We start from the raw sequence: 26,993 nt of genomic DNA on the forward strand, positions 1-26,993 counted from the left end.
GCCCTGGAGTACTGGAGTTTGAGACCCCTGAATTCTGCCTTTAAAAGGTTCGATTTTTTATTGTTTTTGAAGCATTAACTGGTTAAGTGGACTGCATCACAATATTTTGACTCTACATAAAGCAACCAATTACCATATTCATCTTTGTAAAGGTATTTTTGGCCGTTCAGTGTGTTATCATACAAGAGTGGAAAGCGTTGAAATAAAAAAAAAAAAAAATCTTATTATCCACAGAGCAGGATCAGAAGACTGATAGCATCCTCCCACTGCACTAAGAGCCGCAGTGGATTCTTCTTTTCATTCTTGTGGCAAATTACGCGCGTGATAATCCGCGGTGACGTGGGTCCCTTTGGTGAACTGGCAGTGTGGACAGAGTGTGTGCGCGCATTCAAACTTGGAGCAAGTGTGGTGGAATAGTTCCCTTGCAAATGTCCCGGCAGGTGGCAGCTGCCGCATCCCTCCATCCAACCACCACTACCATCACCACCACCACCCCCGTGGACGTGGATCCAGCAACCGGCTGATGTACCCCGCGCACCTGCAGCTTCATCCGCGAGAAGTGGGACGCGAATGACCATGAGCTCCTCTTTGCCGAAAAGCGAATCTGCAACGTCCCTGCTGAGGTCCACGGGGCTCCAGCGCAGATCCACGCAGTCCGACCACGGCCCACACGGCGGCCGCGGCGGGCACCGCAACCAGCGCGGCCAGAGAGGAGCCGATGCCGGTCGGATGGAGGAGGCGAGCGCCAGGAGACCCCTGTGCCGCCCCGGCCACGCCGAGAAAGGCGCGGAGGATGTGAAGCGCAAAACGCGCGCCAAATCCGGCAGGTCCAAGCAGTCCGGGGGGCGCGGACGGGACGCCAAGGGCTCCCCGGGTGCGAGTAAGGAGGAACGCGACGACGCCGACTTCTTCTTCGAGACCGGCCGGAAGACGGCGAGCGGCTCAGCCTCCAGCCTCAGCTCGGACGCCGCCGCCGGTAGCGCCCCGGTTCCGAGTCGGCCCGCCGCTGGCCGGAGGTCCAAGAGGCTGAGCACCGTTTCGGACTATGATGCAAGCCTGCACCCCATCGTCAAGTCTGTCTTCGGACAAGTAAGCTTGGGCTCATCACAAACATGCAACGGCACTTTTTAAAACGCATTTCTTGTATTACATTGGAATCAATGGGGGAAAAAAAACAAAACGATCGTAGTTGGAACTGATCATCACGGTGCACATTTCCGCATACTCCACCTTTCCTCCACTGTATTGTTCATGTATAATATGTTAGATTGATTAAGGGCTCTAGGTTTGAATATTTGGCAAGGCAGCACAGAGCAATTTTGTCTTTAGGCTGGCCATACATTGCGCAACATGACCACACGCAACAAAAATCACAATTGGCAATTCTTTGCTGCTCAACAAGGTATTGCACGTAATAGCTACCGGCGCCCTTCAATGGAAAAACTGCAACCCTTGTATCGGGTTTCTATGCTTCTCATACAATATATTCTATTTAATTTTTTTATTTTTATGAAACCACAAAAACATGACATGATTGTCGAGGAAGTAGCAGATTGCCACAAGAAGAGCAAACGGGCGACGATAAAGGCGAGAATGTGAATATTTTGAAGCTCATTCACTTACTGCACCTGTGAAGTTCAGTGACAGAGACTCTCCATGCTTTGCTTTGTAGCCACTGCTTCATATAAAATTAGAAATATAGTTTAGTTAAGTGTTATTGTAAAACACAATATGTTTATACTTGATGCACTCCATTGGTATGGCTAGGCGGTGATGCGGCCGAAACGTTATTTTTTATTTTGCGAACGCTGGTGCATTTTTGATAGGCCGTTCCATCTGCGACGTTGCGACGCTGTTCCAAGTCGATTCAAATCGTAGCAAAAATAGTGGCCGACAGTTGGCCGCTCATGAAAACGATTTGGTGAACCCCGCACACTGTGCGGCGGTTTTGCGTTGATCGACGTCATCCAACTGTAGACTTTCATGGATGCATCTAACATTGACCTCCATGCGTTATTCCCCGCAAAAAAAAAAATGTTCTTCATTAAGATCTGCACCAAAGCAGAATGGTTTCCAACATTATGAAAAATGGAGCTATTGTGTTTCCATTAGATTTTCTGGCAAGAATGTCACAAAGTTCCTGTAATCCACTGGAAGTGGAAAAGACAAAAAAAAAAGGTGCTGTCCTGCTGCTCCTCATCCCATACGGCCAGTTTGAAGTCCTCCAAATGGTCAGAGGATAATAGAGAGAGGCGGTGGACAAAAACAGTATAAACGTGCATTGGGAAAAGTGAGGAAATTAGCAAGGGAGCAACGTTTAAAGAGACATCTCCCAAAACAGCTGGGGGGAGGGGGCACTAAAAATGGAATTTTTAACACAGGTACTTCCCCGAATAGGACATTTCCGAGTTGCAAACTCAAATGAAATAGTTATGCCGCAGAAGCGCTTGAATTTGAATGAATACATTTTCCTTAATGCAATGATTACTTTTCTGACATGGACGATCGACGGTGATCATTGTCGTCGTCATAAAGATAGAGCAGGTGCGTCCTATCCTCGCTGACCCCTAAACGCATCCTTCAAATTAAGCCCCCCGCTGCCATGCCCTTGCTTTCAGATTGCTCTCCAAAATCTACCCATTTTCTTCCAATCCATCGCCCTCCACACGGATGATAAAAGAAAGAAAAAAAAAAAAGCTGGAGAGGAGACAATTACCTCTGTGCACACTAATGTGTTCCAGAAATAACTCATCTCTCGCACTCCATCCAGGCCGGAGCTTCAATCAGTCTCAGGGGTTAGTGCAGAGATGCTGTCGTCACACTCTCCCCTCACATTTATTACGTCTTCAATGCACTTCCGAATGAAAAAGATTGCAGCGATACAGCCGCAAGGCTGTCTGCACTCACTGGACACATCAACACCTTATACTTTGTAGTTTTTCAGAGCATTTTTAAAAGTGTTTGGTTGAAAAGAACCCAGTTTTGGTTCATTTTAACCCAATTGTTGGGTTAAAAAGGAACCGACTACCACTTGGGTCCATTTAATACGTTAACTCAATAACCCAGGAATTGAGTTAACGTATTAGCAATATGACCCACTAAGTGGTTAATTTGACACAACAATTTGGTTACTCAGAAAAATAACCCAGGAATTTGACCCAACACAAGCAACCCAGGAATTGGGTGAATGAAGTAGCCCAACTGTTTTGAGAGTAGGGGGATGAAATTAACGCTTCTCACTTTGATGCAATATGGTATAATGATGAATATCATAATGTATTTTGCAAAACCATGAGAGAATTTTTTGTTTCTCGGAATTTTAGGATTGTAGACACACAACATAAAAATACAGTTGTAGACACTGCAACAAATACAAAAAAAATGTAAGTAATGTTATATTTTGTGAAATCATCCCCAAAAAATCTTGACAAATGCCCAAAACAACTAAATAAATAGAATGAAAATGCCATATCCAAATTATATATATTACATAGAAAATATATAGATGCGTAATACAAAATCAATGTTCAATAAAGTCCATGATATTAATGTTTTCTTTTTATTTACTACTTTTATTTTTACTGTTCAGTAAAACAGATACATAAAATAAACCAAAAATTACGATGTATATTTTTGTAAAACTATGACATCGTCTATACTGTAAATGCAGTAAAAATGCATACTTTAAAATGTATTACATGAAAAATAAATGTGACTGATAATGACAAATATTTTTGTCCAATCATGATGGGAAAACAATACATTTAGAAAAATACATCAAAAAAATAAAGTTGCACAAAAATAAAATAAAGGAATAAAAAAAAAAGAAAATTTATATATAGGCTGTAAAATATAAAACCTTACATAATCCTTATATCAAGCGTGTGCATGTGTTTGTTGTACAGTATGTATGTGTGTGTATGTATATATATATATATATATATATATATATATATATATATATATATTTATTTGCGATGCATCGTATGATACTTTTTGTGCCAATACAAAGTATCGATACATTGAAAAGTATCGATACATTGAAAAGTATCGATACATTGAAAAGTATCGATAAATTGAAAAAGTATCGATACATTGAAAAAGTATCGATACATTGAAAAAGTATCGATGCTTTCGATATCTTACGTATTGCCCAGTGTGTGTGTGTGTGCGCGCATTTCATCGGAGGGCTATTCAAGATATCCATGAGTTGTCCACTTGGGGGCAGTTTGGGTCCTCATATTGAGATACGTGTAGTTACACTGAGTAGTAGAAGAAGATATGTGTTGTTACATTGAGGAGTCGAAGAGATGCATAAAAAGACATGTTGAACAAATACCTCACTGACAATTTCAATCAACACTGGGGATGGTTAACCATAAAGGCCGAATTTTGGATACATTTCTGTGCTGGATATTGTGAGATTGAGTGCAAGTGTACCGAACATTGTGGGCAGAGACTCACATCGCCAATGTCCATCTCATTGACATTTATATACTGTACTGAATAGGGGTTGACCTTAATTCTTAATTGCCAAGCCACAAGAGTCAAAACGAGAAAATCGCACACACAACACACACACATGCACATAGACGTCCTGAGCTTAGAGTCGACACGACAGGGAGATGCAGCACAATAAAGTTTCTTTTTGTAAAATAATTTCTTACGTAACAGGAAGATCTGCATACATACGAGGCCAACAGAGCAGCCAGTGGAGGAGGCTAAAAATAGAGCATCAAGACCTGAATTTGAAAGACTGGAGGCAGCGCAGTTTTTTGTTTGTGTTCTCTGCACTGAAAAGGAAAAAATGAAACCTTCATGAGGCGCTCATTCAAATGCTTGCCAAGTCACAATTTTAGCCTTAGACATGAATGCATTTCCCCCCTAAATCTTTTATCATCGTCGTACATTAATATAAAGATACATCAAAAATACAAATGAATTTTCTTCAGCATTTAAATTGGAAGAAATACGCTTGTGAGCAAGTGCTTGAATGCAGCTCCCCCTCAATTGGATGGCTACTACGTTAGGATAAAGCCACCTCAATTATGATGCCTTCAAAGCAAACGGATGTCCTTTTCAGCCAATGCTCATTCATGCCTTACTTTGAGCTAATAGATTATTATTTCCAAATATACTTATGATGATTATTTTATCATTATTCTATGGCTTTTGTAAGACCATGAAGCTCATTTGGTAGCCCAAAATTGAATTCACACAAATTGACAACCCAAGCCTCACTACAAGACAGTAGAACAACAACAAGGAAAAAAAAATAATAAAAAGATTATGACTACTAGTGTTTTACTATTACTACTAGTACTACTAGTGCTACTACTATTGATGATAATAATAATAATAATAATAATAATAATGATAAGGATAATAAATATTTTATAGAAGCCATGACAAAAATCATGAATGCAGTAAAATGCATTATGAATAAAAGAAAATCTAAATAAAATTAAAATAAATAAAATTGTATTCAATTAATAATTAAAATAATTGTATATTTGGTGAAAACCCCAAGATAAATACAGTATATAATGCAGAATAAAACATAAAATGACTATTGACACTAGTAATCGATATCCTTGTGAAACCATGACAGGAATTCCATAAATTCTAAAAAATAAATAAATGAATAGATAAATAAAATTGGATAAAAATAACATAAAAGTGTAAAAAAAGACACAAATATCTAAAATAACATTAAAATACATACAATCCAATAAATACAATCAGTCATGACAGTAATATGTGTTTTGTGGAAAATATCAGTAAATATATAACAACATAAAATAAATTTGAAATCTACATAGTATCATACAAACATAATGTATATGAATATATCAAATAAAATTACATTTAAAAAAATATACAAAATTATTCAATAATAATAAAAATAATGATATATTCCGTTTTGAAGCACCTTTGAGGAGCCTCAATGTTGGATACTTTACATCAGTTAAAAAAAGAATCATAACGAAGAAATTTTTAAAAATTGGATTTAAAAAAATAATAGTAAAATCTTAAAAGAACGCAGTGCTTGTTACAGTGAGTAGGCGATCTTAAATAGGTTGAGTTTTGCAAAGGTAAGGCAGAGACTTCCAGTTCAAATAACGAAATAACGAGAGGGAGAGAGAGATGAAAATATGAATAATATCTGTTAACACGGTAGGAAATGTATAAACAGAAAAGACACCAGTGACAATATGAAAGTGAAGCTGTTTTTCGTGTTAACCAGCAGAGGGCGCAAGATGCATTTGGACTCAAATTGTATATCTGCCATGTTACTTCTAAACTTGAATCCACTGTGCTTGAGTGAGAGAACAAGTGATGCAAGAAAAAAAATAGTGACAAAGACAGACACAAATGGTTGACTTTGTGGAGTTTGGATCATCCTTGTGAACAACATCAACACTCAGGCGCTTGCTCCGTCGTGACAACGCTGACTGCGATGAGAGGGGAAAAAATACACAAGCTGCTTGCTGTGTTGCTGTCACTCATGATGATTCGGCCTGTCACCTGTTGCCTTTCTTTTTTTTTTTTTTTTTTTTTCACTTCTTTTTCCTTCACCCCCCCGTACAAATCTGTCTTTATCCTCCACATTTGCTCTTGCGGTCATTCTGACCTTGACTACTCCTTACAGAAGCTCGACAGCCGTGATTCTCAAAGTGTGTGCTTGGAGTACCACTAGTGCTACGTGGGCTCCCCCTACTGGTATATGAAACCGAATTACTGTAAATACTGTACTAATAATAATTCCATTTAAACACAATAAAGAATCAAACATAATGAAGATTGTTGCCATAAACACTGTTTAAACTTTTTTTGAAATCCTGTGCAGTATATATTTTTTACTATTCATGTCCTGTTTAGTTGTATTATCTTATAAATCCAGATAATACATTTGCATTCAAAACAACCCAATTTTTGGGATTGTTTTGTGGATTATTCATTTGACCCCACTTTTGGGGTTTGTGTTATTTTTATCATAATTATTATTTTAACTTTAATTTCGTAATTAAAAAATACAATGAAATTAAATGCGACTTCACTATGTGTAGCATAGAATTATATTTTATTTAGTTTTATTCATTTGCCGCAACTTGTTGTGTTAAATGAATAACCCAGAACGTTGGGTTAGCCCCCTTTGGACCCATATTAGATTATTTTTGAGCTAAATGTTTTTAGAGTGCATATTGAATTACTAATTGCGATAAATTGGCTGGTCACACTGGATTAACCCAACAACAAAGTCACATTTGTTTCAAAAGCAAAGTCATGTTTAACCAATTTTGTGCTAGACGATCCCAACCCAAAATGAAAGGTCACACCTATAACCCAGCCGAGCTAGTCTACAATAACCAGTGGCTGGGTCGGTCCAACTGTAACTCATCTTATCCCTATGACATATGTAATTTCACAGAGGATCTGAAAAAGTCCGGTACTGATTAAGAATGCATATGGTTACCCAAATAACCCATTTTGGGTTATTTTTTTACATAACAGTTTTAAGGGTATACAGGTATACTTTTACTGAATAAATCATCTGTCTCCTTTTTAATGACCACTTAGGCCTATTATGTTACTGTATTCTAATTTTGTCCCTATGGTGGTGCATGAAGAGCTAAGTATCTTTTTGAGGCGGTCCTACTTTGTAGTATCGGACGCACTGAATGGTGAAATGTTTTTTGCGTGTGGGGATGATGCAGGGAAAGAGGCGAGCATCAGCACAGCGAGCGCAGCATATGCCTCCAGTATGTCTCGAGTGTGGGGCGCTATTTTTAGAGCCTCGTGGATATTTTTGTATCCACGCTCGGCATTAAAAAAAAACTCACTTGGCGTAAATCCTCCCTTTTTTTTTTTGGCACATGAGGATTAAGCTGCGAATCGGATGCGCCCGTGTGCACATGATCACAAATGATGCTAAATATTTATGCAGGGTCTGGAAGGCAGAGAATGAGACACACGGGGACAATCTAGGGGGATTTTGTACTGTACATGTCATGTGAAATCACAGCGTTAAACTGTATTTAAGTTGAATATATCGTATCTTAATGTAAGATTTTTATTCTAATATGTCAATCAAAAAATCAAATCAAATACCATCTCATTAGCTGTGCAACTGCATTTTAATGTTTGAATTATGTGATTAAAATGATTTGCACTTAAATTAAACAGAGGCGTGTCAACCAGGACCGCCCACAACATCCAGAACCTTTCCGAACAACCCAGCTCTCTTTGCACCTGTCCCCCAGAAAATTTGGTCAAATTGACCCGAATAGTGGCTGAGTTCACATTTTTTTAACCCCAAAATAAACAAACAAACGGAGGGAGTGGTTAAAAAAAAAACATTGAATGGTATTTCACTTGAGACTGTGTTTTTATTTGAAATAAAAAGAATATATAACATTTATTTTTTTTAATTTATTTTATAAAAATATATTTAAATGCCATATCATTTATGAAGCTATATTTTAATTTCAAGCATTATTTTTACCTCATCAAACAGACCATGAATCTGAATTAAACGTCACGATAGATTGTGGATATGTATTATTATTATTTTTTTCTAATTAAAAAAAAAAAGCATCGATAGAGTGAAAGCATCAATACAGACTCATGTAAATGAGAGTGATATAAGGACGTGAAGGAGGGGGGGGGAGTCATGGAATTGGAGACGCACATGCACACATGCGCACACACACACTCCTGCCTGACTTGATGGGAGCTGACGGCTCGTGTGTGTGACGTCCAATGTGTTCTGAAGTTCACAATGAGCCTGCGGTGCGAGGCTGCGTGAATCATCCAGTGAGCAACACACGCGCACACACACAAGCCTAATGAGAGGTATTGTCTTGAATGGTAGACACAGACTAAATGATTTGAGTGTAAAGGTGTTTCGAGGGGAGGGAAGGATGGCTAGCAGGAAAAAAAGAACATATTTTTTAGTTTAAAAAAAAAAACACTCAGCACCTACGAAAAAATGACAATAATTGGATCAAAGAATTAAAGTGTGCGTGCCTTGGCCGCCTGGAAGCAGTATAATCAATACCTGACAAAGAAGACTTTCACAACTAAGTGAGTCAGTAATATGAGTCATTTTTCATGTTGCCATGTCAGTCATGTCTGCATGTGTTACCGCACCCTGAATCGCCAAATATCAGTTGCATCAATGCTAGTTTTGTTAGCCCGTCATAGCGGACTTTTGGAAGTGATGTCGTTTAGTTACTTCTCTTTGTTTGATGTTTTATTTTACATTATATTGCAACTATACCACTGCAGTGTAAAGATGTTGAATTGAACTGAAATTAAAGGCAGCAGTGGTCAGAATTTGGGATTTGCAATCAAAGGTATTTTAGCTGTGAGGATATTTAGTCATGCATTCATCCTGCTGGTGAAGTAAAAGTGCAATCTCAGCAAAAAAGCAAGCTTCCAAAGGGCCCGTCATGCCGTTTGCCATCATTCCGCTTCAATAAATGTATTCATCATTATCGCATGGGGGTGGGGGGGGGGGGGGGGTTAGCGGGTAGCATGCCTGCTTTACAGTCAAGAAGCTCTTTGTTCACATTTCAGCGCGGGTCTTCCTTGCTGGAGTTGACATGTCTCCTTGTGCTCGTGTTGTGTTTCTCGGGGTACTCCAGGTTTCTTCCGCAATCCAAAAGCATGCTAGTTTGGTATACTGAGGACTTGACATTTCATTGATGTGAATGTGAGTGTGAATTGTTGTTTGTGCATTTGCGCACTGTGCTTGACTGGCCAACAGCTCTGCTCACTGGATGGATGTTTCAAGTACATTAACATTACTGTGGCTTTAAAAACTCACGCTGCCCCCCCCATGCTTGTATATTTAGATTATACAGTAGCACATCTATCGATATATTCATCGATCCCTCCATCTGTTCATCCATCCACCATTCCATCCGTCGACCCATCAACCAACCAAGCATCCATCTATTCACAAGTCCATCCATCTGTCTGCCAGTCCATCCATCGATCCGTCATCTACCCATTCTTCCATCTATCCTCCCGCCCACCAACCCATCCATCCAACCATCCAGCCATTTAGGTTTTAGGAGCTGCTGGACACTTTTCTCATTTTGGTCAAAAATGATGGCCAATAAATGTGTGAGTGAACCTGAACGATGCATGCCAATTTATGCTGTTTGAAAAAAAAAAAAAAAAGGAAAAAAAATCACAAATCATCTGTCTGCCCGTCCATCCAATGATCCATCAGGTACACATTCTTCCATATAGCCACCAACCCATCCATCCATCCATCAACCATGTGTCCTTCAACCACCCATCCAGCCAAGCATTCCTCTATTCATAAGTCCATCGATCCATCCATCCGTCTGCTAGTCCATCTGTTGATCCACATCAACCTATTCTTCCATTCATCCACCATCCATCCATCATCCATCCATCTGCTAGTCCATCTATTGATCCACCATCAACCCATTCTTCCATCTATCCAGCCACCCACTAGCCCATGCATCCACCCATCCATCCATCCATCCATCCATCCAATCACCCACCCATTCATCCATCCATCCATCCATCCATCCAACCACCCATCCATCCATCCATCCATCTGCTAGTCCATCTATTGATCCACCATCAACCCATTCTTCCATCTATCCACCCACCCACCAACCCACGCATCCACCCATCCATCCAACCACCCACCCAGTCATCCATCCATCCATTCAACCACCTATCCATCCATCATCCATCTGCTAGACCATCTAATGATCCACCATCAACCCATTCTTCCATCTATCCAAAATACCCACCCACCCATTCATCCACCCATCCATCCATCCATTCATCCATCATCCATCCATCCACCCACCCACTGACCCATCCATCCATCCATCCACCAGAGGCTGTTTTAGAAGCTGTTTGACACTTTTGCTTCTCATCTGGTCAAAAATGATGGCCAATAAATACCTGTGTGAGTGAATGAGTGAATGATTCATGCCAATTTAAGCTGCTTGAAAAAAATATGAATAAATCCACACAAACTATTTTATTTTGTGGGTGCGTGTTTGCATTTGGAGCCCCCGCGTGTCCCCTTGTGCGCATATTTTAAATCCAAGTCCTTCAAGCCTAAAATGACTTTGTGACACGCGCGTGTGTGCGCGTGTCTGTGATTGCATGTGGATGGATGGATGCTGGGGCTATAAAATGGGGAGAAGGAGCAGGAGAGTGGTTTATTTTTAGATCTCGAGCCTCACATGAGTGTGTACGTCTAACGGCGTGTGTGTGTGCGCGCCTGTATGTTCGCGTGGGTGTGCATGTGCGTGTGTGCGATGTGTACTTGTAGGTATCTGTGTGTTTTTGGATTAGCCTCTGCGGCGTCTTGCTCCGGGGAAGGTAATATGCTTGTCCGAAAGAACCTCTTGTGTGGAATTTGCATAGATTTGGAAAGCGTGGAAGAGAGAGAGAGAGAGAGAGAGAGGAAGGTAGAGAGAAAGTGAGTGAGCGAGGGGAAGGAGACAGGGTAGAGGGGAGGGATGCAAAGACGGTCGGAGAGAGGATGGAATGATTAAGCCGTCTTTTCCACTCCCGCCGCTCGCACCTCCTCGCTCGTCCCCGTGTTCTGCCGATCCATCCTTTGCTCTCCTTTGTCTCAGTTGCATCCCCCCCCCTCCCCCCTCCACCCTATTCAGAACCCCCACCCCACTCTCATCCCTTCCCTCCTCTATCAACCCTCTCCGCTTCTCCCCAAATGTCCTCTCCTGTCAGTCAATGAGCCAGTGAGACCTTCTTCCCCTTTTCCAATCACCTCCCCATCCCAATGCATGCCAGGAGACGCACGCGGACACTCATGCACACGCCGTCGGCACACACACTTAGGGGCAAAACATAAGGCGAGACCACCGCGTTTGGGGCGTTTGCAATGGGCAACTCGGTAAAGTCGCTCAAAATTTTCACCAAGAAGGTAAGCTCTGCTCTCTTGGCTGTGGTCCCTGCATGTTTGCCTTACCCCAAACTACCCTTCCAGCTGCCCTTAAGGCGGCCTGACTGGACCTGAAGTGACTTGACTTTGCGTAGTTCTGTTGGACTTTGACTTCTCATCCATGTGGTGTTTGCTTGGAAGGACACAGTAGTGGTAGGATGCACTTTGTGTAGATTGAGTGTTGCATGCATGCCGTGTTTTCAGGACTAAAAACATATTGTGGGGAGTTGGTCAGTGTTACATGAGGCCAACCAGCGGCTCATGTCAAGAGTGGAACTTGAATCGTGTCAGTACGGTGGCACCTCGACTGTGAAGTCCAACACAATCCATTCCAGCCTTATTATAACGGAAATTGAGTATTATCTGCTCCATAGGACCATTACAAAAGCTGAAAAAAATGTTTTGATAAGTGATAAGGGGTTAACCTGACACGCCCCTGTTATGACATGGGTCAAATTGACCCATTTAAAAGTTAAAACATGTCATTGAATGAAGATGTTTAACATCCCTGCTTTGTTGCGGGTCAAAATGACCCATTTTAAAGTAAAAGGAAATATGTTAATGTGGTATTTATACATTTTCATCATTCATGCGAAAATAAGGTAACGTGTTAACCCTCCTATCTGCTTTTGGGGGTTAAATTGACCCAAGTTTAACCCTCTTGTTATGTTGTGGTTCAAACTGACCCATTTTAAAGTAGAAATAAATGAATAAAATTCATTTAAGTTTAAAGACTCAACATTAAAAGTTAAAAGTTGCAAGTAAAACTGATCCATTTTAAAGAAGAAAGAAATATATAGAAATTATAAAATAATAGTGTAACCCTTATATTTGGGGTCAAATTGACCCATTTTCAAGTAAACATGTTTCATATATATTTACTTTGTACCTGTTATGTTACAGGTCAATCGAATTCTTCCATTTTTAAGTCACAAAATTTCAATTAAACAACATGATTTAACACACCTGATATGTTGTGGGTCAATTTGGGCCAATATAAAGTTAAAAAAAAAAAAATTCAAGTTAAAAAGAAAAAGTTTTTTTTAAAAAAAGGTAACCTTATGTTGAAGATCAAACTGTTGAATTAGCAAGTAAAATGAATGAATGATTTAATTGTTTAATTAATTAACTCTTGCGGGTCAAATTGACTCACTGTAAAGTTTTTTTGTTTTTTATTAAACAGTAACTATAACCCGTTAATAAGATACAGTATAAATGTTGAGCAATGGAATTTGGACTGTGATAAACAATTTTTGTCTGGATTATTTCAATTTCTGACACTTGGATATAACACAGGTTGGGTGAAATCAATCTATGGGAACATTACTGCTGTTGCTAGTTACACTTTATGTAAAACCAATGACTGCAGTGTAGTACACATTTCATTCCTACTGTCAGAAACAATGGTTTCTGCTCACGCTTAATGCTAAAAATGAAGCTAACATTTTATCGACACATTAGCATGATGATCACCGGTATTTTTCTCTACCAGACTTGAAATTGGGCTTGAATTGAGCTCAATTCGCAACTTTGGCAATATTGCAGCCAGGATAGAAACAAACGTAGGCGACCACTTTTCTGCATCGCGCTAACTTCCGTTGTCTTTTCTCTGGTTATTTTCTCATCATCTTTGCCACCACTAGCACACTTCAGGAAGGCAATGACAAAAAGTACTTTTTATTCCATCTTCAAGCAACACGAAAGGCGTATTTTTGCTAGAAATCACTTCAGAAGTTGAATTTCCGCTGTATAGTAACGTAGTAGTAAATTGAGAACATGCTAAAGTGTGTGTCGAAAAGCTTAACAAACATCAGCATCTGTTGTCTTCATTGCAAAGCCTTAAATTGGCTGCTCAGTGAATCCCTACTAGCAGCAGCTGCACATCGTTGACAAAAAAAAAAAAGAGATATATACAGTTGAAGCCATCCGAGCTTACATGCTAAACGACTTCTTGCTCGACTTGGGCCTTTTCTCCTGACTTTTTTTTGTTTTTTTCTTTATGCGTGTTATGTAACTGTCCGCGCGTGGCTCGGTAGTAATTTTCTGGCATGATGTATTCTCCACAAACAGCCCCTGCGCCATGCATCACTTGCTTAGATTAGCCAGTGGGCATCGAACTCGCCCCCCACCGTCCCCCCCCCCCCCCCCGCTCGGCTACTGCAGAAATGCACAAAGTGGCTGCATTCGGGCTGACATGGTAACAGATGGAGTGTTGAAGGTCATTTAGAGTACGGGGCGGTATGTTTGTTGAGTGTATATTCGCTTTAGATGTTGTATACAAGTGTAAAGATTCATGCGGCGATCGCGGCTCTCTCGGTAATTTGCTGTGACAGTCACACTGAAGATGTGATCGGTGATGTCACGTTCTATTTTCAGACTTTTTATGGCTACTTGTTTAGATCCACCACCGCTAACAAGGAACCGGTCGGTTTTAATGAACCTGTAGCTCCCTCCGTAATTGGGCCGACTTTGCATGAGAGCCTCGTTCACCCTCGGGTTGAAGAGCTTAATTGCTAATTAGGAATAAATGGCTGGCTGAACATTAAAGTTATCCTCTGGAATGGCCTGTAAAATGTGCATGAGGTTCAGGTGTGTCTTTTGGGTCAAGGTTGGCACACTGATTGTAGTTGCTATTAGGCGTCATGCATCTGTAATGGCCCCGCATTGTTAAGTACTTGTCTAACTGTCCTGGAATGTGTTCTTATCTCATTCATTGCCAGACATTTTCAGACCCTCTTTTACCCTAACGTTTGAAGAAAATTGAAAAAAATATAAATAAATTCTTGGGATTGAATGGCTGGACTGTGAAAAGACAAGTAAATTCGTCAATGGCAGTGAATGAGTTAAATGTTCAATTTCGTTACGATATTGCTATTTTTTTGGATCATGATAATTCTTACATGAGATTTTCATACTACAGTTGTATGTGAACGATTTTTAAAATAAAAAAAAACCTAATAACTGTGGTGACATCATCTTCCTTTTCAAAGTACAAAGAGACGTGAGTGATGGAATTGAAAAAAAAACAATGAGCTGTCTAGACGATGTAATAGGCAGAAATGAATCTGCACGCAAACTTACCTCCGTGGCTGATGGGCAGTGATGCCGGTAATGCGTTAATATATAGCTGACATTTTGAATAACTTGTCATTTAACATGTTACTATATATAATGCAGTAGTCTGATTAAAGTTACCGTTCAACGACTTGTGCGTGACTTTGCGATGATCTCACGTGTGCATAACAATGCCGGAAGTGTAGAGACGTTTGCGTATTCGCGCTGGAAATACATTTCCTATGTGGAGTTTGTGACGGCTGAAGGTTGTACTGTGCACGTATACTGTCCACAAAGTGTTATCTAGCTTTAAAAAAATACGTCGGCAAATTTGAAGAAACATTTGGAGTCTCAGCACAGTACATTCAAGCTTACAAAGGCCCAAAATGCTGTGTGAAGTACAGCTGCAAATTTTACAAATACATTATTAACAGTTAAATATGTCAGGTCAAAAAAGTCTGACTTTATTTTATATTATATACCCGTATATAAAATAAGACAAGCAGTGAAATCCAGAAAAAAAAAATATTGTAATATAAAAACTTATATAATTTATATTTCATCGCTGTCGGGCGGAATCCTTTACAGGAAGTTAAAAAAAAAAAAAAAATGCTGCACGGCACCCACAAATTCAAGAAGAGGTGGACTGAGACGACCCCAATCGGACATTTGAAGTGTCCAAGAGATCTCAAGCTGTTTGGAGCACTTTAGATTAGTTGACAATCAGATTTTTGGACTGGGAAGGCAGCGCCACACCATACGAGGACGGCGTGCATTGCAACGAGGAAAAAACAAGACAGGAAGGGAGTAATCGAGACAGGCAGTTGTGCTTCTATGCGGTGCCATTGAGATGTGTGGCTTCAAAAGTTTGGGAAAGGCTGTCATGGGCAATTTGTCCTCTGTGAAGTTTGTCGCCTTTGGAAGAGAAAGTAGGAAGTAAAAAGCACATCCTTCTCTGCCTCCCTCCCTGGATGTTCATGTTCTATAACGACTGACCCCAGATGGGCAAATGACTGACAAGACGTGCTCTCGAACCCCTCATCCCTCCCCCGCGCCGCCTCAAAGGGACTCCCCCATCCTTGTATACCACCCTGCTCCTCAATACCCTAACCCTGGACCGATTCCGCCCCAGGACCAGAAGAAGAACTACAAAGCGGTGCAGTCCTGTGAGGAGGGGGGCTCAGGGGGGGGCTATCTGGAGCCGCTAGTGGCCCTGGCCCAGAACGGCGCCAACATGCACAACGTGCTGGGCCCCGCGTGCATCTTCCTACGCAAGGGCTTCGCCGAGAGCCGGCAGGCTGTACGTAAGTCCAGAAACTAGCACGTGCATGCATGCTAAGAGATAAATGAGCGTGCCGTCAAATATTGGCCGTCGCGTCCGCACTTACTGCACATACACAAGTATAACCTAAAAAAAAATCGGCGTAGTCATAATGATAGCCAGTCTCAGGAAGTTACTTTCATTATGTAATACATTTCACTGCCATTTGAGTGCGCAAGATCGTAGTTCAATTATTGCGATTATGCCATTTAAGACAATAGCGCAAATGATAACAATCTTAATAGGCCCGCATTCCATTGAATAGTTTTACCTAGTCACAATATCAAAAAGAATATGAGAATATATATAATATTTTCAATACATTATTTTGTGGCCAGAGGTTAAAATTAAATAATAGTAATAATTGTTTTAAAAAATGAATTGGAGTAGCATTACCACCAATCAGGGGTGCTGCTAAGAATGACTGACATGCAACTCCATCCAATAATTGAACACTCTAAAAACAGTTGGGTTAAAAATCACACAATTTTCCAACAAATTTGTGTTATTCTTAACCCAACTCGTTTAGAGTGCATGAGCGCAGACAGAAAAGCTGCTCAATGACAGCAGATTCCGTTCAGGCAGGAAGTAAGGCGGGGCTTGAAGCGGAAGTCAAACCAAATATATTTTTGTCAAGAATATGTTCCCAGCAGCCCCACTAGTTCAAACACAGCATTCTGATTAATTTTGTTAAGCAAAGTTAAGCAGCAAAATGCACTCGTTTTTAGCCATCTCTGAGGGCGGCCATTTTGTCTTTAAACAGAAATGTTGACAGAAATGCTGACAGATGGGTTTTTTTTTTGTTTGTTTGTTATGAAAATTCTGGCTGTACTCTTTGGTAGGATAACTGGCAAAGGTTAAAAGGCATTGTAATTTGTGTTTCAGAGAATTTGCAAAGATTTTTTTTTCCCAGTTATGCCTTGTATTTATACTGCTGCGGATAGCATGTATGATAGACTGCTGGACCTTTCTTTTATCAGTTTCATAAAATAAGATATGCATAGAGTTGTGGTTATTGTATTTATTATCGTTCCAGAATCCCCAGTATGGATTTGTATTACATCATAATCTTTCAACTGCATTTACATCTATTACCATTCAAATGCATTTAATTTTTAGTTTCAATAATATACAGCATATATATTTTTAAATATATTCATAATATTGTCCCTGCCATTTCCGCTCAATGGCCATTCAGGACACTCAATAGCATCGGAGTTAATTCGGGCTCAGTAATTTCAAGGACATCTAAAGGACATAAAGTCCTTTCCTGTTTAAGGGTGGGTGGAAAAAAAATGTATGTTTCTGAAAATAATGTGCTATAAACGCTTTGGAATTGAGACAAAATGTGACATTTTTATCGCATCTTGAGGGCCCATATTGGCGGAGTAATGACACTGGAAAATAGTTGATTGCTTTTTGCAATTTCTAACATGTTGTGATGTTGCCGTGCATGTGTTTGCACAAATGTTGCCATGAGAGAAGAAATGCAGCTTGCGTGGGGATTATTTCATTTTATGGCTTTGCGGCAGTGACATCACACGTCAGACTTTTTTCTTCTTCTTAAACAAATCATATCAGTCAGGGGAGGCAAGCGTGACTGTGCTGATGTGCTGATGAGCTACGAGATGGCTGTTCCTTTTTGGATGCGGCAGTTGTCTCGCCACACGCGCATGGCCGCGCTTGTCACGAGTACACGCGTACAGTAGCATGCCACGGAGTGTCAAGTTCAGTCAAAAGAGTTAGCGTAAATGATACACATCTATTAAAAAAGCTAAATTTTTGAATCCAAATGTAACTAGAAATGCATGGTCATATAAACACATTTTCACTCATGGAGGCAGCACTTCATACACACTAGACTGTGTGTTTGTGGCAGGGGCGGAGCCCAGGCCCACCCACATTGACAGACTGCCCACCCAGTGAGACTCATTAAAAAAATATATACTTTTAAATTTTTAGTCAATGATTAACTTATGTTTTAATTAGTTTTTGGTTGTGTTTTTTATTTTCATTTGATTGAATATTAAGAATGGTATAATTGTGCTTGTCTTTGGAAGATCTGAACTTCATATTATTCAGGTTGTCATTTTACTTGAATGTACGATGTGTCAGGACAGTGAGAGAAACATTCAGGCTCACCCTGATTTTTCAAGTCCCACCCATTAGCCACATTCTGGCTCCGCCCCTGGTTTGTGGTGCATGGACGATACCAAATACATCATCTTCCAAACCGCTTATCCTATACAGGGTCACGGGGAGTTGCTGGAGCCTATCCCAGCCGTCAATGGGCGAAGGCAGACTACACCCCAAACTGGTCGCCAGCCAGTCGCAGGGCACACATAGACACTGCCCGCACACAACTCAGGCGTGTGTACCACTACGCTATCAGTGGACGATACCAAATACAAAAAACGCAATTTCACCGAGCAATTAAGTATGTGCCGCTTATCAGAATCGCTAATCTGTGAAAACTCAATGCAGCTCTGCTTACATTTTGGCTTGCACATGATAGTGAGGCATCCACGATGAGGAATATGGGATTGTTTTTTTTTGTTCATTAATCTGTTTATTTCTCACGCCGCCATGCTGCGTGAGGAGTGCTATGATCTGGCACAGTTTGTATACTAACAGCAATGGTGGGCTTCTAATCCTCCCATGTGACTCCTTCCAGGACAGAGAGCTGCGGCCAGAAGAAATGGATGGTAAGCGACAGCGACAAAAATAAAATAGCCCCTAGTTTAAGTGTAACAGTGTAATGATTACCCTCCGATGTGCTCTCAGAGCTGCGTGAGGCGTTCAAGGAGTTCGACAAGGACAAAGATGGCTTCATCGGCTGCAAAGACTTGGGCAACTGCATGAGGACGATGGGGTACATGCCCACGGAGATGGAGCTGATCGAGCTTAGCCAGCAGATCAACATGAATCGTAAGTGAACCTGTCATGCGGGGGTTCTTCGACTTTTGCCGTCAAGAAATTTGAAGATCCCCCTCAAAACACATAACTGCCATGTGCACCCCTAAATTACATGTGAATTAGTTTGATTTTTAATCTAAAATATTCATGATTAATCGAAAGGGACTTTCAGTTGAATAGAATTCCATATTTATCCATCCAATCCACCTGTTTTTGGCCTTCTCAGGGGGCGGCCATTTTGACACTTTCTATCGACTGAAAATGACATCACAGTTGCTCAGTGCTCAGGTAACGACCAATCACGGCTCACCTGTTTTCTGAAGCTGAGCCGTGATTGGTCATTACCTGAGCCCTGAGCAGTTGTGATGTCATTTTCAGTCGACATTAGTGACAAAATGGACGCCGAGATGGATAAAAACAGGGGGATTTTGCTGCTTTATTCATATTCCACAAACGCAATATTAATCTGAATACCGTGTTTAGACTAGTGGGAGCGCATAGGACATCTTATTGTCAAGAAAAAAATGTATTGACCTTCTCTTTAAGCCACTTTAACATGAATACAGTATTTGAACATTTAATTTAGTGATTGTTTCGCGTACCACTGATTTACTGGACACTTAATTAGGTACATTCTTTTTTTTTCTTCTGTCCCCAACAGTGGGCGGACATGTTGACTTTGAGGACTTCGTTGAGCTCATGGGGCCCAAACTTCTGGCTGAGACTGCCGACATGATCGGCGTGAAGGAGCTGCGTGATGCGTTCAAGGAGGTGGAGACATTTCAATTAGTTTCATCCATCCATCGAATGTTGTTAGCGCTTGCCCTCATTTGCATGGCGGGTGAACCGGAGCGTAGAGCTGCCAGCTTTAGAGTCTTTCATAAATCAAATATTTTGAATATGCGGGTAAAGATGCCAACTCCACACAGGAAGGCCAAAATTGAAGTCTCTTAATTGTCCTTAATTGGGAATGCGAGTGTGTATAGTTGTTTGTCTCAACGCGCCCTGATTGGCTGGTCCATGGTGTACCCTGCCCTAATGAGCATAAGAAGTAAACAAAATGAAGGAATTGTGGGACGTAAAAAGTATTCATTCCATTCTGGTAATTGTCCCTAAGGTGAAAAAAAAGTGAGGTAACCTTGTCGTTTTCAGTTCGACACCAATGGCGACGGTCAGATCAGCACTGCAGAACTCAGAGAAGCAATGAAAAAGCTTTTAGGACAACAGGTACGAGTCTGTGCATGCAATCATAGGTCATTTCATTAGGTATACCTGCACGGTTGCCAAGGAAGGTGTCCAGAGTGTTAGAAACAGCTCCCAGTATGAAACAGCAACCTAAGCCAACTACAGATATAAAGCTATTGTCACATGAATAGCTCCCTGACAGTGTCAATCAAAACTGAGCGTTGTTCTCTTTGTAAAGGCCGACTTTTGACTTTTTCAGGTAGGGCACAGAGATCTGGAGGACATTTTACGAGACATAGACCTCAACGGAGATGGACATGTGGATTTTGAAGGTATAAAATCACATTATTTGTGTTTGTAGTATAACAATTTTTCAAACGGTGAATTTGGGGTTTTGCTAGCTCTAGGATATATTATCAAATGTGAAATTTCTAAGAAATAAAATCAAATATTATACATGTATATATATATTTTTATATATATACACGCTCCTCCTTTGTATGTAGCTCACATTTAAAGCACACACTGTCTGTGGGGATGAACAGCGCCAGTGTGTCTGTCAGATTATCTCCACGGGGATTATGTCACCTCAAAGATTACCCTAAACACACACACACACACACACACACATACTCACACGTACATACAGTGAGAGAGATAGAGCGAGAAGGATGCATATTTGGTATGAGGGATGAGAATATCAGGGAGCTTTAGGTTTTTTGATGAGCGCTACAGTGAAGGGCTAGTTCATCTGAGGCACATAATTACATAGCTAGTGTATACATGGTGTCTAAATAGTGACATTTACTGCCAAAAGCAAATTTAATACACCGTTTTCTCAAATATGTAAAGTACTGAATCACTACGGATGGTGACGCAAAATCTTTCTGGTCAGTTTGAAGCCAGAGAGCAGCCGGTATGTTGCTGTTAGCGCTCCTTTTATCAAATATCTCGCATTTGACCCTAATACAAAAATTACAGCGAAAAAAATTTGTTCTCGTTGCGGCTCATATTTTGTATATTGTCGGAATAAACTCCGGGCAACACCGGGTGTTTGGTTTTGTTGTTTGATTCAATGCATGGAAGAGGAGAGCTTGGCTATACTGTAGCCGTTTGCAGAGGATCTTCTGAATAGTAGCGCTGCAGAGTTGGCAGATTTAACCTCCCTTGAGGAAATCATAGGAACCAAATTGTTTACAGTTACAGAGAGCGACGAGTACAGGAATAGCCTCGAATAATGGGTCATCTGCAATCTGCTCGCGCCGATATTCTCTCATCAAGACGAAGACACTCGTGTCTCATATGTTGCGTACAGGAAACTTTGTCACATTGTTGTTTACAATTAGAGAGAACTCGTGGACAAGAATGGGCTTCGGTAAACGGTCACATGCTACTTCAGCCAATACGATGATGATGATGATGATTTACTTTTTTTCGATGAAGCATGTGACAGCCATTGTAATTTTAGGTTACCAAATATGCATCCTCCCTTGTCTTATACAAGATTGAAATAAGTACAAAATAATTATATAACAAATTGCAAAATAATTTCAAAACCATAACAAATGGTTTCATATGATTACATGTATATTTACAATATTATAATAATGGAGAATAAAATCTATTTTTAAAAGGCTCGGATAAAAATCAAATATTAATTTTAATGGAAAAAAGTCTATTCAATGTAACATTAACGTTGTCATCACAGACAGTAGTTTTGTTACCAAATATCGTAATAGTAGTATAGTGAAATTAATAACAGAACAGAAATATCACTGCACATAAAATAAATAACTACCATGAAGCCATAATACTGTAGTATGTTAAAAATAAGTTATTGTAGGAGAAAATGCTATATTACATTAAAGTATAAAAATGTCCAAACAAGAGAGTGGAATTAGAACTGGGCGTGTCCGCGAATAGCGAAAATCTGAATATAAATGACGCCCATTGATGTGCATTTAGGGTTTTTTTTTTTCGTTCTTTTTTTATTTCGCTGATAAACATGTATTATTAACTTCCCTTGTAAAACTTGGGCGAAGTGAAGGAACGCATTTGCAGATAAAAAAATCCTCCCAAGAAAGTTGAACATCAGTTGATAAAGACGAGACACACACCATCATGTCACATTCCAAAGAAGGAGAAAGACTGCCGCCAAAACGTCAGGTAAATGACCACCTAAAAAAAAAACTAAAAAAACATTTGAGATAAACGAACCAACGATTTCAATTACAAATAAGAAAAAGAATGAACTTTAGTCAGTCGCGCCCCCCCAAAAATGTTTTAAAGATTGAAAAAACCCATCAGCGAATCCGCTGGTGCCGAAGCGCGAGTATGCTTGTGTCGACTGAATACTGCGACATTCATCTCCATCCAACACACTTGTGCTGCTGTGTCTTAAAACGGCAGAATTTGTGCGGATGATGTCCCGATGACTTGAGAGTGCACCGCTGACCTTTTTGGAGAGGCAAAAATCATATCAAGTCGGCCCTGAAACTGCAACGCTGGAGCACAACGGTTGACAAGCACAGCAAGTCAACACTGTTGGGTGTACTGTATTCTCCCGCTGTTTCTTTGAACACAAACCTATTTGTTTGGACTTTGAACCTTTTTCTATATGAAAGATAAGCACATTTTCTTCTGGTATCGTTGGTGCTAATGTGCTTTTTGAGTTTGAGTAAATCGATCTGACAATACCATTTAACGTGTAGCGATTTAGACGATGTCATCCACTGAGACCCGACGAGAGCGTGTGAACTCACTCAGCTGCTGGTAAAAACCATGGAGGTTATCTCAGGGTTTTTTTTTTTTTCTAAACAGGTTATACGTCCACACCGCCGGTGGAATGGTGAAATGCACTATGGGATATTAAGGGGGTAGAGAAGAGAAGAAGAGAGGATCTCATTGGGGAATAACAAAGCGAGGTTCGAGACTGAATGCAAAAGCACGAAACACAATACGGCAAAATGGACATCTCTGTGCAGTCTTGTCAAAGAAGTGTCATTGTGTTTTTGGTGCGTATTCACTTTTCCCCTCCAGACTGTAGATATTTTCCCATTACGCTGTCATTGAACACATCTTGCGCTAAGTTTTTTTTTTTTCTGTATTGAAATGCCATGTAGCAAAGACAACTTTCTGGATTTAATAATGTTATTGTGAATTCTGTGTCTTTTTCTGTATGCATTAAGATCTCCTCATGCCGGTATTCCTTGTACAGTGTATAGAAAATATTTACACGCCCCAGTTCAAATGCTTCAAAAGTTTTTGTAATATAAAAAAAAAAAAAAAACAATTAAATAATTTCAAAGCTTTTTTGGAACGAGGTGGAGGTAACTATGAACAGTTTTGAATAACAGTACAATTATTTAATACAAAATATTGCAGCTTCTGATGGAATGAAATGAAAAGCCTACTTGAACAGCGTTACTTTATTTGGGGTTAATCAGATGCACTTTAAATGGTGGCAGGTGTGTGATGACTCCCATTTAAGTGAGTTGAGACACATTCCCTTCCCACTCATAAGACGGTGTGCATACTTATGCAACCACATTATTTCAGTTGTTTCTTCTTACTTCTCTCTCCAAAAGATATTTATATTTAGGTGTACGTTATATAGGTCACATTCATGGTGGAAAACATTGAAATGATTTATCTTGGCACTTGAACTTGGGGTGTGTAGACTTTTTATAACCACTGTATGTATGTATGTACAGCTGATCCAAGCGGAATTTTAAACATTCCATATTGATTCTGAATATCATTGTGCATGATTATCCAGATTTTCTTTTTCATTTGATGATACCAATTCTCAAAGGCACATAGTGGAGGCAGTGTGATTTTTTTTCAAATTATTATTATTATTATTATTATTAGATTTTATAACTATACTGTAATGTTGGTTGCGTTTTCTGCGTCTCTGAATGTGTTATATGAACTTTAATACCTCAAAATACACACATGGACAAAATCGTTGGCAAAACCCATAATGGTCACTGAAATAATTTGAAAAAGGAGATTGACAAGGCACACAGCTGCTAGGAGACACGTCAATACCATGAAAACAACACGGCACTTACTGTAAAGCATGAAGAAGGCTTGCTGATGTTCCGGGGCTGCTTTGCTCTATCAGGAACTCGGTGTATTCAATCGTAGATCGGATAGCAGGATAATAACAACACTTGTGGGTTGTTGTTGTTTTTCTCTTTGACCTCAAAAATCAAGCAATGTCTGATTTCCATTTGTAAATTGTTCTTACTTTTGTCAGTTTCAACTAGGTTCAGTGAGCATTGTGTCTTTTTCCTTCTTTAGGGGACAATTTTGTCCATGTATGTACTTTGGACAATCATCCTCATGGCCCCATTCACTATAATCTGTTATTTAAATGAAGTGTTTCCTACATATCAATAAAGGAGCAGTATTTGTTTCTTTATGCACAAAAGCCAAAGAAAGTTGACAAAACTAGAATTTGACATTGACTAAAGTGCAAGGTATGCAGGATGTGTAATCGTATCAGTGAAAGAGAGCGACTGCAAACATGCATGCCAAGTGGAGACGTAAGATCGAAATGGAATTCTCTTACTTGTCATAACTGTGTGAAAACTATGCATGCCAAAAGCAATTTGTAGCAGATTTTCTGGTTGAATAAAGGTTTTTATGACAGGCAGAGCTTGACCAGTGTGACTTGTTGACGTCTGGTAGGGAGTGGGCTCCCGCTTGTCCTCACATACTGTACTCTACATCCCAAAATGTACTTGAAATGTATTTATTTATTCATTCATTTATTGAACTTTTGTCTCAGTTTATGATGGACAATATTTCCTTGCAATCAGATGAACTCTTATTCCACAGACTCAATATTTATCAGAATGCCGTGTTTCAGCTAGTGGGCCTTCATTATTGAAAAAAAAAGAAACTGGGGGTTGACTTCTTCTTTAAGGTTTAAAAGTCATCATTTAATCCAATTACCAGATAAATATTAGATATCTAGAGAAAGACAGCATCTTCTGGTATCATGGTTTCATTTACATTTGAGAATTTTGACATTGACTTTAGATCTACTGTATTCTTGTTCCATTCTGTTTCCTCGTACTATTTCAATGCTTGTTACCTGAAGTGATGACTTTTTTTGCCCCCAAAACTACAACTTCATTTTTGCAACATTCTATTTTTTCTTAGTGTTACATCATTACAACTTTTTCCTTATTATATCACATCTTTCTTGTAACGGTATAACTTATTTTTCCTCATAACATTACAACTTAATTCGTATTCACATTATTATTTTTCCACACAACATTCCAATCATTTTTTTAAATCTAAAATTGCTAATTGTCCTCTTAAGAGTATTACAACCTTTTTCTTGTAACATTGTGGCTTTTTTTTTTTTTGCAATATTTCCCATTTCTAAATGACATTACATTGTTTTTTTCCTCACAACATTTATGACATCTCATAGCATTACAAGATTTTTCTCATTAGGACATTAAGTCACGAATATTACTACTTAATTCCCGTGCAACATTGCAACTGTAATGTTAAAACATACAATTTGGGTTTTATTGTCTATTGATTAAATTTCGAAATGAAAGCACATCAAAAACATCTTCCCTTTCTTACATGTCTAATGGCCAGCCACAATCTGACTCTGACACACAATTTGTTCCCTGAAGCAACATTTTCATGTTTACCCTTCAGCGATAAATGCTAAAGCTAAACTAGCTAACAAATCACTGCACCGTGTCATGTTGTTGAATTTCGATCACTTTTGAAACATTCACTGTTTGTTGCCTGCTCAAATCCAGAGCGACTGTCAATGCCAGATTGAATTCCCCCTAGCAAAAGCTCTCAGCCCAGGGGGCCTGTTGGACTCATTTGCCATGTTGCCACTGAACCCCCACACCCCCATCCCTACCCCCACCCTCAGCTTGAAGGGGTTTTGTGATGGCTCTCGGGAGGGAACATTACTCTTTGCTCACGGGACTGTCATCTGTGATGTTGAGACTCCTGGGAGGGATTGGAACATCTGTATTTTTGAAGACATGATGAGATAACAAGCTAAGCCTCAGTGCAGAAAGGAGCCCAAACCTCTTGTTGAGAAGGGCCCGGCTGCGGCCGAGGCGTTCCTGTTCGGACACAAGAACGCCTACTGGGCGTTCCTGTCAGCGTTTTGTCGACCAATGAGAAAGATCCAGTTACAGCCGGGGTGTTCCCAACACGACACGGGGTGACGGACGCTCGGCTGCCCAGTAACGACACACCTCCATGCCCGCTACAGGAAGTCTCAAAGGACGAAAGGTATATGGGAAATGCCGCATGTGTACTAAATGCTGCACTAATTATTAGCCCAAGAAAGACATTTTAATCTGTTTTAAGCCTTGTGTGATCTTAACATTCTGTTTACTCCCCTTGTCCTATGGGTCAAAAAAGACCCGCCCTACCAAAGCCCCAAAATAAAGCAACTTAATTCAAATTTAAATCCCAAATCTATTTTGCATGACGAAACAACCTGTTATTTATCAATTCAACGCTATTTGATTAATCTTTATC

The 26,993-nt window shown here is 39.9% G+C and overlaps 1 protein-coding gene across 2 annotated transcripts; it reads left to right on the top strand.

Annotated features, from left to right (window-relative positions):
* On the top strand, positions 1-25,110 carry LOC147135336 (calcium-binding protein 1-like). 2 transcript variants are annotated; one of them, XM_086052995.1, is made up of 8 exons: positions 1-47; positions 441-1,089; positions 19,021-19,051; positions 19,131-19,274; positions 19,924-20,033; positions 20,415-20,489; positions 20,707-20,779; positions 22,857-25,110. In XM_086052995.1, exons 2-8 carry the CDS (start codon positions 571-573, stop codon positions 22,880-22,882), a joined length of 978 nt encoding a protein of 325 aa, XP_085909121.1. In that variant the 5' UTR covers positions 1-47; positions 441-570; the 3' UTR covers positions 22,883-25,110. The 2 variants fall into 2 exon arrangements, with proteins under 2 accessions (XP_085909121.1, XP_085909120.1); XM_086052994.1 differs by lacking the exon at positions 1-47 and adding an exon at positions 52-152 and having other exon boundaries at positions 235-1,089.
* Positions 25,111-26,993: the final 1,883 nt, after the last annotated feature.

This window comes from Filicampus tigris, chromosome 15 (assembly GCF_054856515.1).
Source record: "Filicampus tigris isolate MCC_2025a chromosome 15, RoL_Ftig_1.0, whole genome shotgun sequence".
NCBI lineage: Eukaryota > Metazoa > Chordata > Actinopteri > Syngnathiformes > Syngnathidae > Filicampus > Filicampus tigris.

Excerpts from the sequence above, each read along its gene's own strand:
- LOC147135336 (XM_086052995.1), top strand. The coding sequence starts at position 571 with ATGACCATGAGCTCCTCTTTGCCGAAAAGCGAATCTGCAACGTCCCTG. Across the intron at positions 19,052-19,130 it reads GCGGCCAGAAGAAATGGATG|AGCTGCGTGAGGCGTTCAAG; the intron begins GTAAGCGACAGC and ends ATGTGCTCTCAG. Across the intron at positions 20,034-20,414 it reads TGCGTGATGCGTTCAAGGAG|TTCGACACCAATGGCGACGG; the intron begins GTGGAGACATTT and ends TGTCGTTTTCAG.